The 14,551-nt window shown below is 54.0% G+C and overlaps 1 protein-coding gene across 6 annotated transcripts in view; it reads left to right on the top strand.

Moving 5' to 3' along the window:
- Positions 1-544: 544 nt before the first annotated feature.
- The window catches only part of ADAMTS10 (ADAM metallopeptidase with thrombospondin type 1 motif 10), a 30,986-nt gene continuing 16,979 nt past the window's right edge, over positions 545-14,551 (top strand). Inside the window, exons 1-6 of one of the 6 annotated variants that reach the window (XM_055236749.2) lie at positions 545-702; positions 3,138-3,248; positions 5,568-5,754; positions 6,019-6,365; positions 7,493-7,649; positions 10,526-10,743. In XM_055236749.2, the coding sequence (XP_055092724.1) occupies positions 5,667-5,754; positions 6,019-6,365; positions 7,493-7,649; positions 10,526-10,743 (810 nt within the window). In that variant the 5' untranslated portion in view covers positions 545-702; positions 3,138-3,248; positions 5,568-5,666. Of the gene's footprint in view, positions 703-784; positions 3,249-5,567; positions 5,755-6,018; positions 6,366-7,492; positions 7,650-10,525; positions 10,744-14,551 lie in introns of those variants that run through there. The other 5 variants (XM_055236743.2, XR_008650029.2, XM_055236748.2 and 2 more) reach the window with 5 other exon arrangements.

Genomic DNA, 14,551 nt, shown 5'->3' with positions numbered 1-14,551 from the left:
CCTCCCCCCACCCCACTCAGCCCCTCCTCTAGGCCCCCACCTCCCCCCACCCCACTCAGCCCCTCCTCCAGGCCCCCACCTCCCCCCACCTCACTCAGCCCCTTCCTCCAGGGCCCCACCTCCCCCCACCCCCCCCACCCCACTCAGCCCCTCCTCCAGACCCCCACCTCCCCCCACCCCACTCAGCCCCTTCCTCCAGGCCTCCATCTCCCCCTACCCCTTCCCATTCAAACTTCCCCCTCCCCCAACCTCTCCCTTCTCCTCTTCCTCCCTTTCCCCGAACCCCCACCCGCCCGATTCTGCCTCCATCCCCATCCCCCACCTGATTCTTTCTCCCCTCCCCCGCCCATTCTCCCCGCCGCCACTCGATTTCTCCCGCTTCGTCCCCTCCCCGCCCCCCGCGGTTCCCCAGCCCCCTCCCCCGCGGCGGGGGCGCTGGTCCCGGGCGGGGCGGCCCGAGTTCCCGGGTCCCTGGCTGGGGTCCAGCCCGCGGCCCAGGCCGGGCGGCGGCGGGCGGGCGGGGTTTCTGGCCGCGCGCGGTTTGGGGGTTTTTTTATAACCCTGGCAGGCGGCTCAGGAAGTGCCTTCCCCGCGCCCCCTCCCCCGGCCACGCCGCCGCGCTCGCTCGCTCCCTCCCTTCCTGCGCGCGCGGGGCGGCGAGACAGCGGCGGCGACGGCGCGGAGGCCCCGGGCGCGGCGCAGGTAGCGGCGCGGGCGGGGGGCCCGGGGGTGTGTGACTCAGTGGGACTTCGTGTGTCCGCATCGGGCTGTGAGGGCGTGGGGCTGTGGTGCCCTGGATGGGGGAGGGCGTCCCGCTGTGCGACTCCGGTCGGTGCCTGAGGTCCCCAAGTGCGCGCGCCACTGATCGCGCCCGGGGTTGCCGTGGGTTTGTTTGCGCTGTGTGTGTGTGTGTGTGTGTGTCCGTCCAAGTAGGGGCAGAGTGGTTGTGCATTACATGTGTGTGTCAGTGCCTGGGGATGAGTCTCTTGTGTGTCTGTTTGGACAGTGTGTGCGCATAGGGGTTTGCTATGTGCGCGCAGATCTGGAGGTGAGTGTGTGTGTGTCTGGGTTTGTGTGTGTGTCCTCAAGCATGTGTGCGTTTGCCTCTGAGTGTGATGAGTGTGTAAATGCCTGTGTGTGTGTGTCTGGTGTGGGGGGGTGTCTAGGTCTGTGGGACTCGTGAGTTTGTCTCTGGTTTGGTGTGAGCATGCAAATGAGTGTGTATGTGTCAGCGTGTAGGCCTGTGTGTCTGTCTCCTTGGATTGTCTGTGTATGTATGTGAGTGTGTGTTTCTGTGTGTGTAGGCCCCGGGTGCGTGTATTTGTGTGTCCGCGTGTTTCTCTGTCTTGTCCCGTGTGTGCGCGTGTAAATGAGTGTGTGTTTACACATGTCTGGAGTGTGTGGTTGTGTGTCTCCATGTGTTTGTCTCTGGGTGTGTGAGTGTGCACTGAGCCTGTCGGCGTGTGTGTCTGCGGTGGAGGCGTCCTGGCGTCTTTTGTGGGTCTGCAGTGCCCGAGCGCCGGTCTCTGGTTGTGCGGGGTGTGTGTGTCGCTGCCAGTGTGTGTTTGTGTGTCTGGGTGTGGGAGTGGCGCCGCCCACTTCCCCTGAGTTGGTCACTGAGGCCACAGCCGTCTGTCTCAGGGTGTCTCCAGCGGTCGGGCTCAGGGCCTTTAATTAGCGGCCGGTTGTGGGGGACCAGCTCGGGCGCCGGCCCCCTCCTCCTGCAGGCCCCGGCTGGGCCTTTGTCTGCTCTCAGGCAGGGGCTGCCTCCTGCTGGCCCGGCCAGATGTGCAGCCGAGAGGAGGCCGGCAGGCTGGGGCCTCTGCCTGGGGAGACTCGGCCTTGGCCTCCACGGGGGACCCTCCGTCGGCCTTGTCCCCTCAGCCTGGCCGGAGAGGTCTGGGTGTGGAGCTTAGCGTCCCTTCAGGATCCCCGGGATGGGATGGGACGGGACCCAGCCTCTGTTTCTAAGCCACTTCCATTTCCCGGAGGCATTTCCTCCTCCAGGCCTGGCACCCTCCCCGACGCTGGCCACCTCCCTCCTGCCTTTGGGGAGGAGGGGCTGGAGGAATGGCCAGGCCTGGGTACACACACACACACACACACACACAGGGTCACACACACATGCTGTAATGCACATGCAGTCACGCACACACACAGGGTCACACACACAAGCCATAATGCACATGCAGTCACACGCTCACAGTCACACACAGGGTCACACACTCACATACATGCTGTAATGTACATGCAGTCACACACACACACGCCGCAGTGCAGATCCCTCACTGACATCCTGTTGGCCACCACCATCTCTGTCCCTGAGCCTCTCTCAAGCTTCATCTTCTGCCCCAGACCCACTGCCTTGTTCATGTCCCCCCACCACCCGGTGCCCTGGGCTGTGTCACACCTCCCCACCACCCTGTGGGCTGGGCCCCAGCTCAGACACCTGTGAGCCTTCTGCAGACCTCCCTCCTCCCCCTACCCCATACACTGTGCACAGGTGAGTCCCCTTCCCCTGTCCTCACCCCCTATGCTGGGTCCTTCCACTATGTCCCAAGCCTTGTCCCTCATACCCCTCCTGAGCCCAAAGCACAGAAGGGGGTGTGAGGGTTTTGGGAGGAGCGCCTCACTTCAGAGGACAGTGATGAGGACTGAGGGTCTTAGGGGGACCGGGACAGACCCAAAGACACTCTAGACAAGAGCAGAGAGAGCCCCTGAAGGACGAGGACAGGGCACCAGGCCTGGCAGTGCAAGAACAGGAGAGGAGGGAGGGAGCCAATGGGAGAAAGGGGTGAGGTCCCTGCTTCACTTGCAATGAGAATGTTGCCACCTTTCGGGGGTGGCTCAGGGCAGGAGCAGGGGTCAGAGGTGCCCAACCAGGAAGGGCCTTGATCTGGGAGCTGGTTGACACTTCCAAAGGAATAGGGGAGAAGAAGCAAGAAGAGAGGGAGAGGGAGAGGAGGTAGGTTTTTGTTGGAGGGGGTTCATTAGGAACAGAAGAAAGAAGAAGTCTAAGAGGAAGTTCTCCAGGGGCAGAGAGAGGGTCAGAATTTCCTCAGCGATCCCTCAACTACAGACCCAGCTCAGTGCTGAAGACCAGCCCGGCTCCTCTTCTTTGACCCCTCCCTGCCCAGGCTCCAAAGAAGAAGAAACCAAGGCCCAGAGAGGCCCAGGTGCAGGGAGCAGGCGAGGGAAGGATCCATACAGGGGCCCAACACCACTCCACCAACTGAAGCCCCCAAAAGGTAAAAAAAATAAAAATAAAAAGGAGAGAGAGGCCAGGTGCTGTGGCTCACACCTGTAATCCCAGCACTTTGGGAGGCCAAGGTGGGCGGATCATGAGGTCAAGAGATTGAGACCATCCTGGCCAACATAATGAAACCCTGTCTCTCCTAAAAATACAAAAATTAGCTGGGCATGGTGGCACACACCTGTAGTCCCAGCTACTCAGGAGGCTGAAGCAGGAGAATCACTTGAACCCTAGAGACAGAGGTTGCAGTGAGCAGAGATCGCACCACTGCACTCCAGCCTGGTGACAGAGTGAGACTTCGTCTCAAAGAAAAAAAAGAAAGAGACAGAGAGAGAACAACAACAAAAGGAATGGACATTAGCCCAGCTAAAGAGTGCAGCGGGGTCATAGAATATCTATGAGTGAGCTCCCCGTCACTAGAGGGATCCAAGCAGAAGTGGGGAATGTGGGCTTCTCGGCCCATCAGCAACTTGGCAAAAACCTGGCTCCCTCCCTCGGGGCTGAACTGCCCTGTTTGGGGATTGACTCTCAGACTTGGCTGGTCTGCAAAGAAAACAAGACTCTGTGATTAAGGGATTTTGCACAGAGGAGGAGGAGGGTGGAGACAGGAGGGTGGGGGAAGAGGGTTTGGCACAGGGTGGTGGCCCAAAGTGGTGTCTGCGGCAGGCTGGCCTGGGGCAGATGCTGGAGAGACTGAGACCTGCGGGGCGGGCTGGCTTGAAGCCTTGAAAGAATCTGAATAGAGGACGGGGACGGAAACACAGGGTGGAGGAGAGGCCTGGGAGGGTGGGAGTGAATAGTGCTACCCGGTGCGGAGAATCCAAAGACGGCCCAAGACAGTGGGTGCGTGGGTGGGCATATGAAAGTCTGGAGGACTGGAGTACTAGCCTTAGCTTTAAAAATCTGGCTTGAATGGTGCTACCCATTTCAGAGAATCCAAAGACAGGGCCCAGGACAGTGGATGCGTGGGTGGGAGCCTTAGCTCTAATCTGGCTTGAAAATTCACACTGACCACCCCAGCCTTCAAGTGCCTCTGATGCCAGCCTCCCCTTGCTCTTCTGCACCCACCTTGCCTGGGCGCATGCCAGGCTCTACCCCACTTCCAGACCTTTGACCTTGCTGTTTCCCCTCCTGGTGCACCTTCTCCTGTCTCTTCACACCGTTGATTTCTTATGCTTTGAACCTCTGCTTCCCAGTCTCCCCATTGATACCTTCTAGAGAACATGTCACAATCTGAACTATTCTCCATTCACTTGACTGTTATCTGTCACTCCTAAGAGATGGAACCCCACAGGGCTAGGGCAAGTAGGGGTTGCTATCCTTAGCATGCCTGGCTGTCATGCCCCCCTCCACCCTCCACCAGAGGCTATAACCCAATGAATGAACCCAGGTTCCACCACTTTCTAGCAACGTGACCCACGGCAAACTCTGTCACTCCTGAGTCTATTTCCTCATCTATAAAAAGATGAGTGATACGAGTGTGATGCAAGGTCAGGAGTTCGAGACCAGCCTGGCCAACATGATGAAACCCCATCTCTACTAAAAATACAAAAAAGTAGCTGGGCGTGTTGGCACGTGCCTGTAATCCCAGCTACTCAGGAGGCTGAGGCGGGAGACTCAAATGAACCCGGGAGGCGGAGGTTGCAGTGAGCTGTGATTGCACCATTGCACTCCAGCCTGAGCCACAGAGTGAGACTCCATCTCAAAAAAAAGAGCGTGATGACCATGACTTCTCAGTTATTTTGGAAATGAAATATGGTGGGCTGGGTGCAGTGGCTCACGCCTGTAATCCCAGTGCTTTGGGAGGCCGAGGTGAAAGGATCCCTTGAGGCCAGGAGTTCAAGATCAGCCTGGGCAACAAAGTGAGACCCCCGTCTCTCCAAAAGAACAAAAACATTAGCCAGGTGTGGTGGCTTGCACCTGCAATCTCAGCTACTTGGGAGGCTGAGGCAGGAAGATTATTTGAGCCCAGGCGGTGGAGGCTGCAGTGAGCTATGATCACAACACTGCACTCCATCCTGGGTGACAGAGCAACACCCTGTCTCTTAACAAAAGAACAGAAATGCAGTGGTGTGAAAACTAGGGCCAGTAGCTGGCACATAGGAGGTACTCCCAGCGTTTCAGTCCCTGCCTGTCCTCTTGTAGGCGTGTAGGAAGGATTGGAAGGGGAGGTGGGGAGAGGGGAGTGACTGAGTGAGAAAATGCGTTGAGAATCTTCAGAGTCAGGTGAAAAGCTTTGGCCATGATTGGCCTTGGCATTGGTTGTGCTGGACAGCGGGACCAGGCGCCCCCTTACCTGGCTCCCCCCTCCCAGGAGCCCGGTGATGCTGCGCAGGCTGTGAACAGGGGAGGCGGCACTGTGGGGGCTGCCGGCAGCCGGGGCTGGGGAGAGACATGTGGACACGTGGCCTCTATGGCTCCCGCCTGCCAGATCCTCCGCTGGGCCCTCGCCCTGGGGCTGGGCCTCATGTTCGAGGTCACGCACGCCTTCCGGTCTCAAGGTAGGGGATGTCCGGTGGTGGCGGTGGGGAGGGAGCGAAAAATGTAAGAGACCAGATGGGCTCCAACAGAAAGAGGTATCAGGGGGCTGGCGTGGGGGTCAATGGGGGAAGGCCCTGGGGTCAATAGGCGGGAGCCTTGCAGCCAACTCCCTGGATTTCGGGGGTCAGTGGGGCCAGCATCACTTGCTCCAGCAGCCTAACAGCCAGGACACAGGGGTCCACTAAAACCAGGGCCCACCCCAGGCCTCTGACCCTCACCCACAGATGAGTTCCTGTCCAGTCTGGAGAGCTATGAGATCGCCTTCCCCACCCGCGTGGACCACAACGGGGCACTGCTGGCCTTCTCGCCACCTCCTCCCCGGAGGCAGCGCCGGGGCACGGGGGCCACAGCCGAGTCCCGCCTCTTCTACAAAGTGGCCGCGCCCAGCACCCACTTCCTGCTGAACCTGACCCGCAGCTCCCGTCTACTGGCAGGGCACGTCTCCGTGGAGTACTGGACACGGGAGGGCCTGGCCTGGCAGAGGGCTGCCCGGCCCCACTGCCTCTACGCTGGTCACCTGCAGGGCCAGGCCAGCAGCTCCCATGTGGCCATCAGCACCTGTGGAGGCCTGGTGAGCTGAGGATTCTGGAAAGTGGGGGGAAATGCCCACAAGTTTGGAAGTTAAGAAAAACACTTCTACATAAAGGGCAGAGAAGGAATGATAGTGGGACATTTTTAAAGTGTTTTGAGCGAATCAGTACTTTGGGGATGCAGCTAAAGCAGTACTTAAAGGAAAATGTACAGCCTTAGGTAAGGCTGAAAATGAATGAGCTGAACATCAATCTCAAAAAATTAGAGGCTGGGTGCAGTGACTGATGCCTGTAGTGCTGGCATTTTGGGAGGGTGAGGCGGGCAGATCACTTGAGGTCAGGAGTTCGAGACCAGCCTGGCCAACATGGTGAAACCCCGTCTCTACTAAAAATACAAATAAAAATTAGCCAGGCATGGTGGTGTGTGTTTGTAATCCTAGCTACTCAAGAGGCTAAGGTGGGAGAATCAGTTGAACTCAGGAGGGGGAGGTCTCAGTGATCCGAGATCACAACACTGCCCTCCAGCCTGGGCGACAGAGCAAGACCCTGTCTCTTTAAATATATATATATATATAATATATATATTTTATATGTATAAATATATAATATATAATTATATATGTGTATGTGTATATATACACATACATACATAATATACACATACACTATATATAATTTTAAAATAAAAAGAAATTAGAGGCTGAGCATGGTGGCTCATGCTCGTAATCTCAGCACTTTGGGAGGCCGAGGCAGGAGGATCACTTGAGGCGAGGAATTCGAGACCAGCCTGGGCAACATAGTGGAACCCCATCTCTATGAAAAATAAATTAAAAATTTTTTAAATTAGCCAAACATATTGGTGTGCTCCTGTAGCCCCAGCTCCTTGGGAGGCTGAGGCAGGAGGATCGCTTGAGCCCAGGAAGTTGAGGATGCAGTGAGCTATGACTGCACCACTGCACTCCAGCCTGGATGACAGAGTAAGACCTTGTCTCCAAAAAAAGAAAAAAATAAATAAATAGCATGGATACTAATTACCTATGCCAAAAAAAAAGAAATAGCAAAATAAACCTGATAAGAATGAAATCATAAAGACAGAGAGAAGGTCCCAGGGGTCCTAAGCTCCAGAACCTGATCCTGAGAGCTTTCTGTCCCACTTCTCAAAACCCAGCACGGCCTGATTGTGGCAGACGACGAAGAGTACCTGATTGAGCCCCTGCACGGTGGGCCCAAGGGTTCTCCGGGCCCGGAGGAGAGTGGACCACATGTGGTGTACAAGCGTTCCTCTCTGCGTCACCCCCACCTGGACACAGCCTGTGGAGTGAGAGGTACATTGGTCTTTCTGGGGATGGGCAGAGGGCTACACAGTGTCTTTCCCTTGAGGCAGCAGTGTCTTTTTATCCAGAAAGTCAGCAGGCAGCTATGCGAGGGGAAGAATGGAGCTGCTGAGAAGGGGACACAGTGATATAATTACGGAGTTCCGGCCGGGTGCAGTGGCTCACACCTATAATCCCAGCACTTTGGGAGGCCGAGGTGGGCAGATCACCTGAGGTCAGGAGTTCAAGACCAGCCTGACCAACATGAAGAAACCCCGTCTCTACTAACAATACAAAAATTAGCCAGCCATGGTGGTGGGTGCCTGTAATCCCAGCTACTCAGAGGCTGAGGCTGGAGAATCGCTTGAACCAGGGAAGTGGAGGGTGTGGTGAGCCAAGATCACGCCACTGCACTCCAGCCTGGGTGACAGCAAGACTCCATCTCAAAAAAAAAAAAAAAAAAAAATCAGGCCAGGCGCGGTGGTTCACACCTGTAATCACAGCAATTTGGGAGACCGAGATGGGCAGATCACCTGAGCTCAGGAGTTCAAGACCAGCCTGACCAACATGGTGAAACCCCCATCTCTACTAAAAATACAAAATTAGCCGGGTGTGGTGGCGCATGCCTGTCATCCCAGCTACTCGGGAGGCTGAGGCGGGAGAATCACTTGAACCCGGGAGGCAGAGGTTGCAGTGAGCAGAGATTGTGCCATTGCACCCCAGCCTGGGCGACACAGCAAGACTCCGTCTCAAAAAAATAGGGAGTTCTATCCAGGGGCCAGCAGAGACATATCCTCAGACGGCAAACCAGTGGAGCTATGGAATAATCTTATCCCTGCTGTAGTCACCTAGCCCAGCGCTGAGTAAGACAGCCAGAAAGGTGTTCAGGTATAAAACCATTCCTTCTCTAGGATTATCATCCGATCAGACAGTTAGACAGTGTGGTGGTTGTATCAGATACTCCAGCAGTTATACAGCCAAAAGGCCAGATTTACGATCAGACTGGTAGGAGGATGGTTGCACAATCAGGCATTTAAGAAATGAGAGAGAAGGAAAGCTGTATACCAACAAAATACTTACCAACACAATCGTACTGCTAGGAAACCAGGTCACATCGGGCATGGTGGCTCACACCTGTAATCCTAGCACTTTGGGAAGTTGAGGCAGGAAGATCACTTGAGCCCAGGAGTTTGAGAACAGCGTGGGCCACATAGTGAGACACTATCTTGACCAAAAATAGAAAAACTAAGCCAGGTGTGGTGGTGTACTCCTGTAGTCCCAGCTACTTGGGAGGCTGAGGCAGGAGGATCACTTGAGCCAGGGAGGTTGAGGCTCCAATGAGCCTTGATCACACCACTGCACTCCAGCGTGGGCAACAGAGCAAGATCCTGTTTCAAAAAATATATATAGAAAATCAGGGTCAGGCACAGTGGCTCACGCCCATAATCCCAGCATTTTGGGAGGCCGAGATGGGCAGATCACTTGAGGTCAGGAAATCGAGATCAGCCTGGCCAACATGGCGAAACCCTGTCTCTACTAAAAATACGAAAAAGTTAGCCAGGCGTAGTGGTGCACGCCTGTAATTCCAGCTACTTAGGAGGCTAAGGCAGGAGAATCGCTTGAACCCGGGAGGTAGAGGTTGCGGTGAGTTGAGATTGTGCCATTGCACTCCAGCCTGGGCGACAGAGCAAGACTCCGTCTCAAAAAAGAAAATCAGATGAATGTTAGATGGAAAAGCAGAACAGTGTGATATTGAATTAACTATATAATCAAATACTCTATGAGTAGGATGCTGTGGTAGACATACAGCCACAGTCGGCAGTACAGACAGAAAAAAGGTGGATGATGTCACAGTTAGGTGGTCCATGAGACCATCTGGTTGTAGTACATCAGGCAGTATGATTGTTCTAACTGCAGTGCTTTGCAGTTAGAACTAACTGATCTAATTGGGCAGTGCATTGATTGGAAAGTTGCTCAGCTAGAAGGACAATGTGTTGTCCAAGCACACAGTTCAGATTGCAAAACAGGCTGGTTCACACCATTCCATTCGGGCAGTGGAATTGTCAGTGAATTGTACAATCATGCTGGTCATCATGGGACAGTGGTTCAACAAATCAGCTTAGCTGTGGGACAGTCGTGCAAGTGTTCAGTTGGACATTTAGGCAGGGGGGCAGGCTGGTAGCTGAACAGCTTGGCAAACAGGCAGTGGAACAGCCATACAACCAACAGTGGGAGAAGTCAGGCTGTTATTCAACTCAACAGTTTGGCAGTGGGACAGTGACATCATGGTAGACTACAATATTCTCAAGAAGTAGGACATTGACAAAAAAATAGAGATGGTATTGCCAAGATGCCCTGTAGACAAACAATCAGGCAGTCGGGCACAGTGGCTCACACCTGTAATCCCAGCACTTTGGGAGGCTGAGACGGGTGGATCACTTGAGGTCAGGAGTTCGAGACCAGCCTGGCCAACATGGTGAAATGCAGTCTCAATTGAAAATACAAAACTTAGCTAGGCACAGTGGCACATGCCTGTCATCCCAGCTACTCGGGAGGCTGAGGCAGGAGAATTGCTTGAACCTGGGACGCGGAGGTTGCAGTGAGCCAAGATCGCACCGCTGCACTCCAGCCTGGGTGACAGAATGAGACTCTGTCTCAAAAAAAAAAAAAAGAATAAGAAAAACGATGAAGTGTTTGGCAGCCCATTGGGCAGACAGACCATGACACAGGTAGCTGGACAACAAGAGAAGGCAGCAGAATGACCAGAAATTGTCTGTCCAGACTGTTGGGGAGAGAGGTAGCCAGTCAGAGGTTGGACAAGACAGTTGTCAGGCAGCTCTGCATCCCACCAGCAGGGCAGGGCTTAATTGCTCTACTGGGTTCCCTAGATGAGAAACCGTGGAAAGGGCGGCCATGGTGGCTGCGGACCTTGAAGCCACCGCCTGCCAGGCCCCTGGGGAATGAAACAGAGCGTGGCCAGCCAGGCCTGAAGCGATCGGTCAGCCGAGAGCGCTACGTGGAGACCCTGGTGGTGGCTGACAAGATGATGGTGGCCTATCACGGGCGCCGGGATGTGGAGCAGTACGTGCTGGCCATTATGAACATTGTAAGTGCCTTCCCCTCCCTGGGCACACAGCCCTGAGGACTTGGAGCCAGCCTCCAGTGTTAGGCAAGGGGGTGGCTACCATCCCACCCCAATCCCTGACGTGGGGACACGAGTAGAAAGGAAGGTTGCAGGCTGGGCACGGGGGCTCATGCCTGTAATCCCAGCACTTTGGGAGGCCGAGGCGGGCGGATCACAAGGTCAGGAGATTGAGACCATCCTGGCTAACACGGTGAAACCCCATCTCTACTAAAAATACAAAAAATTAGCCGGGCGTGGTGGCGGGCTCCTGTAGTCCCAGCTACTCGGGAGGCTGAGGCAGGAGAATGGCGTGAACCCAGGAGGCGGAGGTTGCAGTGAGCCAATATTGCGCCACTGCCTTCCAGCCTGGGCGACAGAGCGAGACTCTGTCTCAAAAAAAAAAGAAAGAAAGAAAGAAAGAAAGGAAGGTTGCATATGGCAATGAACGAGGAGGAGAAAGAGCATAAGCACAGTGACTAGATGCAGAGGTGCCCTGGGCAGAGGGAACCTGCCTGGGCTTAAATTTCCACTCTGCCACTTTTTAACTATCTGCCTTTTAGCAAGTTACTTCACCTCTCTGCCTTGTCTTACCTATCTGTAAAATGGGCATAATTGTGGTATCTACTTTATAAAGCTAAGGTAGATCCAGTGCATTCATAAAGTATATAGAACAGTTCTTGGCATGCAGTAGGTGGCATATAAGTGTTTGCTGTGTGTAAAAATACACACAGGCGGAGCACAGTGGCTCATGCCCAAGGTGGGCAGATCACTTGAGGTCAGGAATTCGAGACCAGCCTGGCTAACTTGGTGAAACCCTGTCTCTACTAAATACAAAAAATTAGCCGGGCGTGGTGGTGGGCACCTGTAATCCCAGCTACTCAGGAGGCTAAGGCAGGAGAATCGCTTGAACCAGGGAGGTGGAGGTTGTAGTAAGCTGAGATCACGCCACTGTGCTCCAGCCTGGGCAACAGAGCAAGACTCTGTCTCAAAAAAAATTAAAAAATAAGCACACAGCAGCCTGGGAAACATAGTGAAACCCCATCTCTACAAAACATTTAAAAATTAGCGGAGCATGTGGCACACGCCTGTAGTCCCAGCTACTCAGGAAGCTGAGGCAGGAGGATCACTTGAGCCCAGGAGTTTGAGACTGCGATGGGTTATGATCCCTGTCATTCATTCATTCATAAATAAATAAATAAATCGCAGTAGGCTGGGCACGGTGGCTCACGCCTGTAATCCCAGCACTTTGGGAGGCCAAGGTGGGTGGATCACCTGAGGTCAGCAGTTCAAGACCAGCCCGGCTAACATGGTGAAACCCTGTCTCTACTAAAAATACAAAAATTAGCTGAGCGTGGTGGTGGGTGCCTGTAATCCCAGCTACTTGGGAGGCTGAGGCAGGAGAATTGCTTGAACCCGGGAGGCAGAGGTTGCAGTGAGCCAAGATCGCACCATTGCACTCCAGCCTGGGCAACAAGAGGGAAATTCTGTCTCAAGATAGATAGATAGATAGATAGATAGATAGATAGATAGATAGATAGATAATAGATAGGTAGATAGCTCACTCACAGGTACTCGTTGAGGTTAGCAGTACACACACAGGCACACATCTGTATTCACGCAGCATTCTTGCACAAGCACCTACTTATAAATTCCTACAGACTGACCTCCCTGACCCACATTCAGATATAGTCCATTTCCATCCGAGATCTCAGGCAAGAGTCTTGACCTCTCTAAGCCTCAGCGTACCACTGTATCAAATGGAGATATAATGGTAGCTACCCTAGAGAGTAGGGATTGGTGGGAGGGAAGCCAGGTAGGCTATTTGGCACATAGTAAGGGCTTGATGAATGGTGCTCTTGTTTCACTGAAGCAAAAGGGAAAACAAAAAGTTTAGCAGACAGGCAGAGGGTCCAAAATGTTGTGTAGTGTCGTCCCTGATGGCACTCTGTTGTGCCTGAGCCTGGCCTCTCTCCCTAGGGCGTTCAGAATTTCCTGGGGGTTTCCAGCCCAGCGCAGTGGCTCACGCCTGTAATCCCAGCACTTTGGGAGGCCGAGGCAGGTGGATCACCTGAGGTCGGGAGCTCGGGACCAGCCTGGCTAACATGGTGAAACCCCATCTCTACTAAAAATACAAAAATTAGCTGAGCATGGTAGTGGGCACCTGTAGTCCCAGCTACTCGGGAAGCTGAGGCAGGAGAATCGCTTGAACCCGGGAGGTGGAGGTGAGTGAGCCAAGATTGCGCCACTGCACTCCAGCCTGGGCAACAGAGAAACTCCATCTCCAAAAAAAAATGCTGGGGATTTCCAGACAGGGAAATGATTACTCAGGGTTCCAAGATCCCTGCACAGCCTGGCCCCTGACTTCTGTGCCAACTCATCCCTGGGGCTGCTTCCTCCTTTCCTCTGACCACTGTCTCCAGAGCCTCCTGCCCTCACAGTTTTACTTTCCTGTGGTGATGGGCAAATTGGTACCTTCAGACAGCTGTGGAATGAACCCAGACATGTATATCCCTCAGGTCGCCTCTGGACAAAGACACTTGAGGCAGTCAGCAGGGTAAGCAGGGGTTGGGGGACTTGACTCTCACTTCTGACACCTACCAGCTGTGTCCTAACCTCTCTTTGCATGTCTCCTCATCTGTAAATTGGGGATGATAATAGCACCTATTCGTGAAAAGACTGATGCATGGCCAGGCGTGGTGGCTCACACCTGTAATCCCAGCACTGTGCCAGGCCAAGACAGGAGGATCACTTGAGGTCAGGAGTTCGAGACCAACCTGGCCAATATGGTGAAACCCAGTCTCTACTAAACATACAAAAATTAGGCAGACATGGCCGGGCGCAGTGGCTCACACTTGTAATCCCAGCACTTTGGGAGGCCAAGGCGGGTGGATCACGAGGTCAGGAGATCGAGACCACGGTGAAACCCCGTCTCTACTAAAAATACAAAAAAAATTAGCCGGGCGTGGTGGCGGGCACCTGTAGTCCCAGCTACTCGGAGAGGCTGAGGCAGGAGAATGGCGTGAACCCGGGAGGCGGAGCTTGCAGTGAGCCGAGATCGCGCCACTGCACTCCAGCCTGGGCAACAGAGCGAGACTCTGTCTCAAAAAAAAAAAAAAAAAAAAAATTAGGCAGACATGGCTGGGCACGGTGGCTCACGCCTGTAATCCCAGCTACTCGGGAGGCTGAGGCAGGAGAATCGCTTGAACCTGGGAGGTGGAGGTTGCAGTGAGCTGAAATCACATCATTGTACTCCACCCTGGACAAAAAGAGCAAAACTCTGTCTCAAAAAAAAAAAAAAAAATTAAGTGGGCGTAGTGATGTGCTCCTGTAGTCCCAGCTACTTGGGAGGCTGAAGCAGTAGAATCGTTTGAACCCGGGAGGCGGAGGTTACAGTGAGCTGAGATTGCACCACGCACTCCAGCCTGGGCAACAGAGCGAGACTCCATCTCAAAAAACAACAACAACAACAAATAGTAACAACAACAAATGCTACCTATTCGTGAAAAGACTGATGCATGGCTGGGTGTGGTGGCTCACACCTGTAATCCCAGCCCTATGGGAGGCCAGGCAGGAGGATCACTTGAGGTCAGGAGTTCAAGACCAGCCTGAGCAACATACCAAGACCTCCATCTTTAACAACAACAACAAAAAAAAACCCTAATAGCAGGTTTAGCCTAAGACCCAACACACAGTAGGTGCCTGATGAAAGCAAAGCTGTTATCATGGTTTTTGCTTTTCATTTTCTACCCTGGGCTCCTCTTAAGACTCGGTCTCTCTTGTTTCTTGGAGG

The sequence above is a fragment of the Symphalangus syndactylus genome, chromosome 13 (assembly GCF_028878055.3).
Source record: "Symphalangus syndactylus isolate Jambi chromosome 13, NHGRI_mSymSyn1-v2.1_pri, whole genome shotgun sequence".
In the NCBI taxonomy this organism is placed as follows: domain Eukaryota; kingdom Metazoa; phylum Chordata; class Mammalia; order Primates; family Hylobatidae; genus Symphalangus; species Symphalangus syndactylus.
This window is presented reverse-complemented; position numbering and strand designations above follow the sequence as displayed.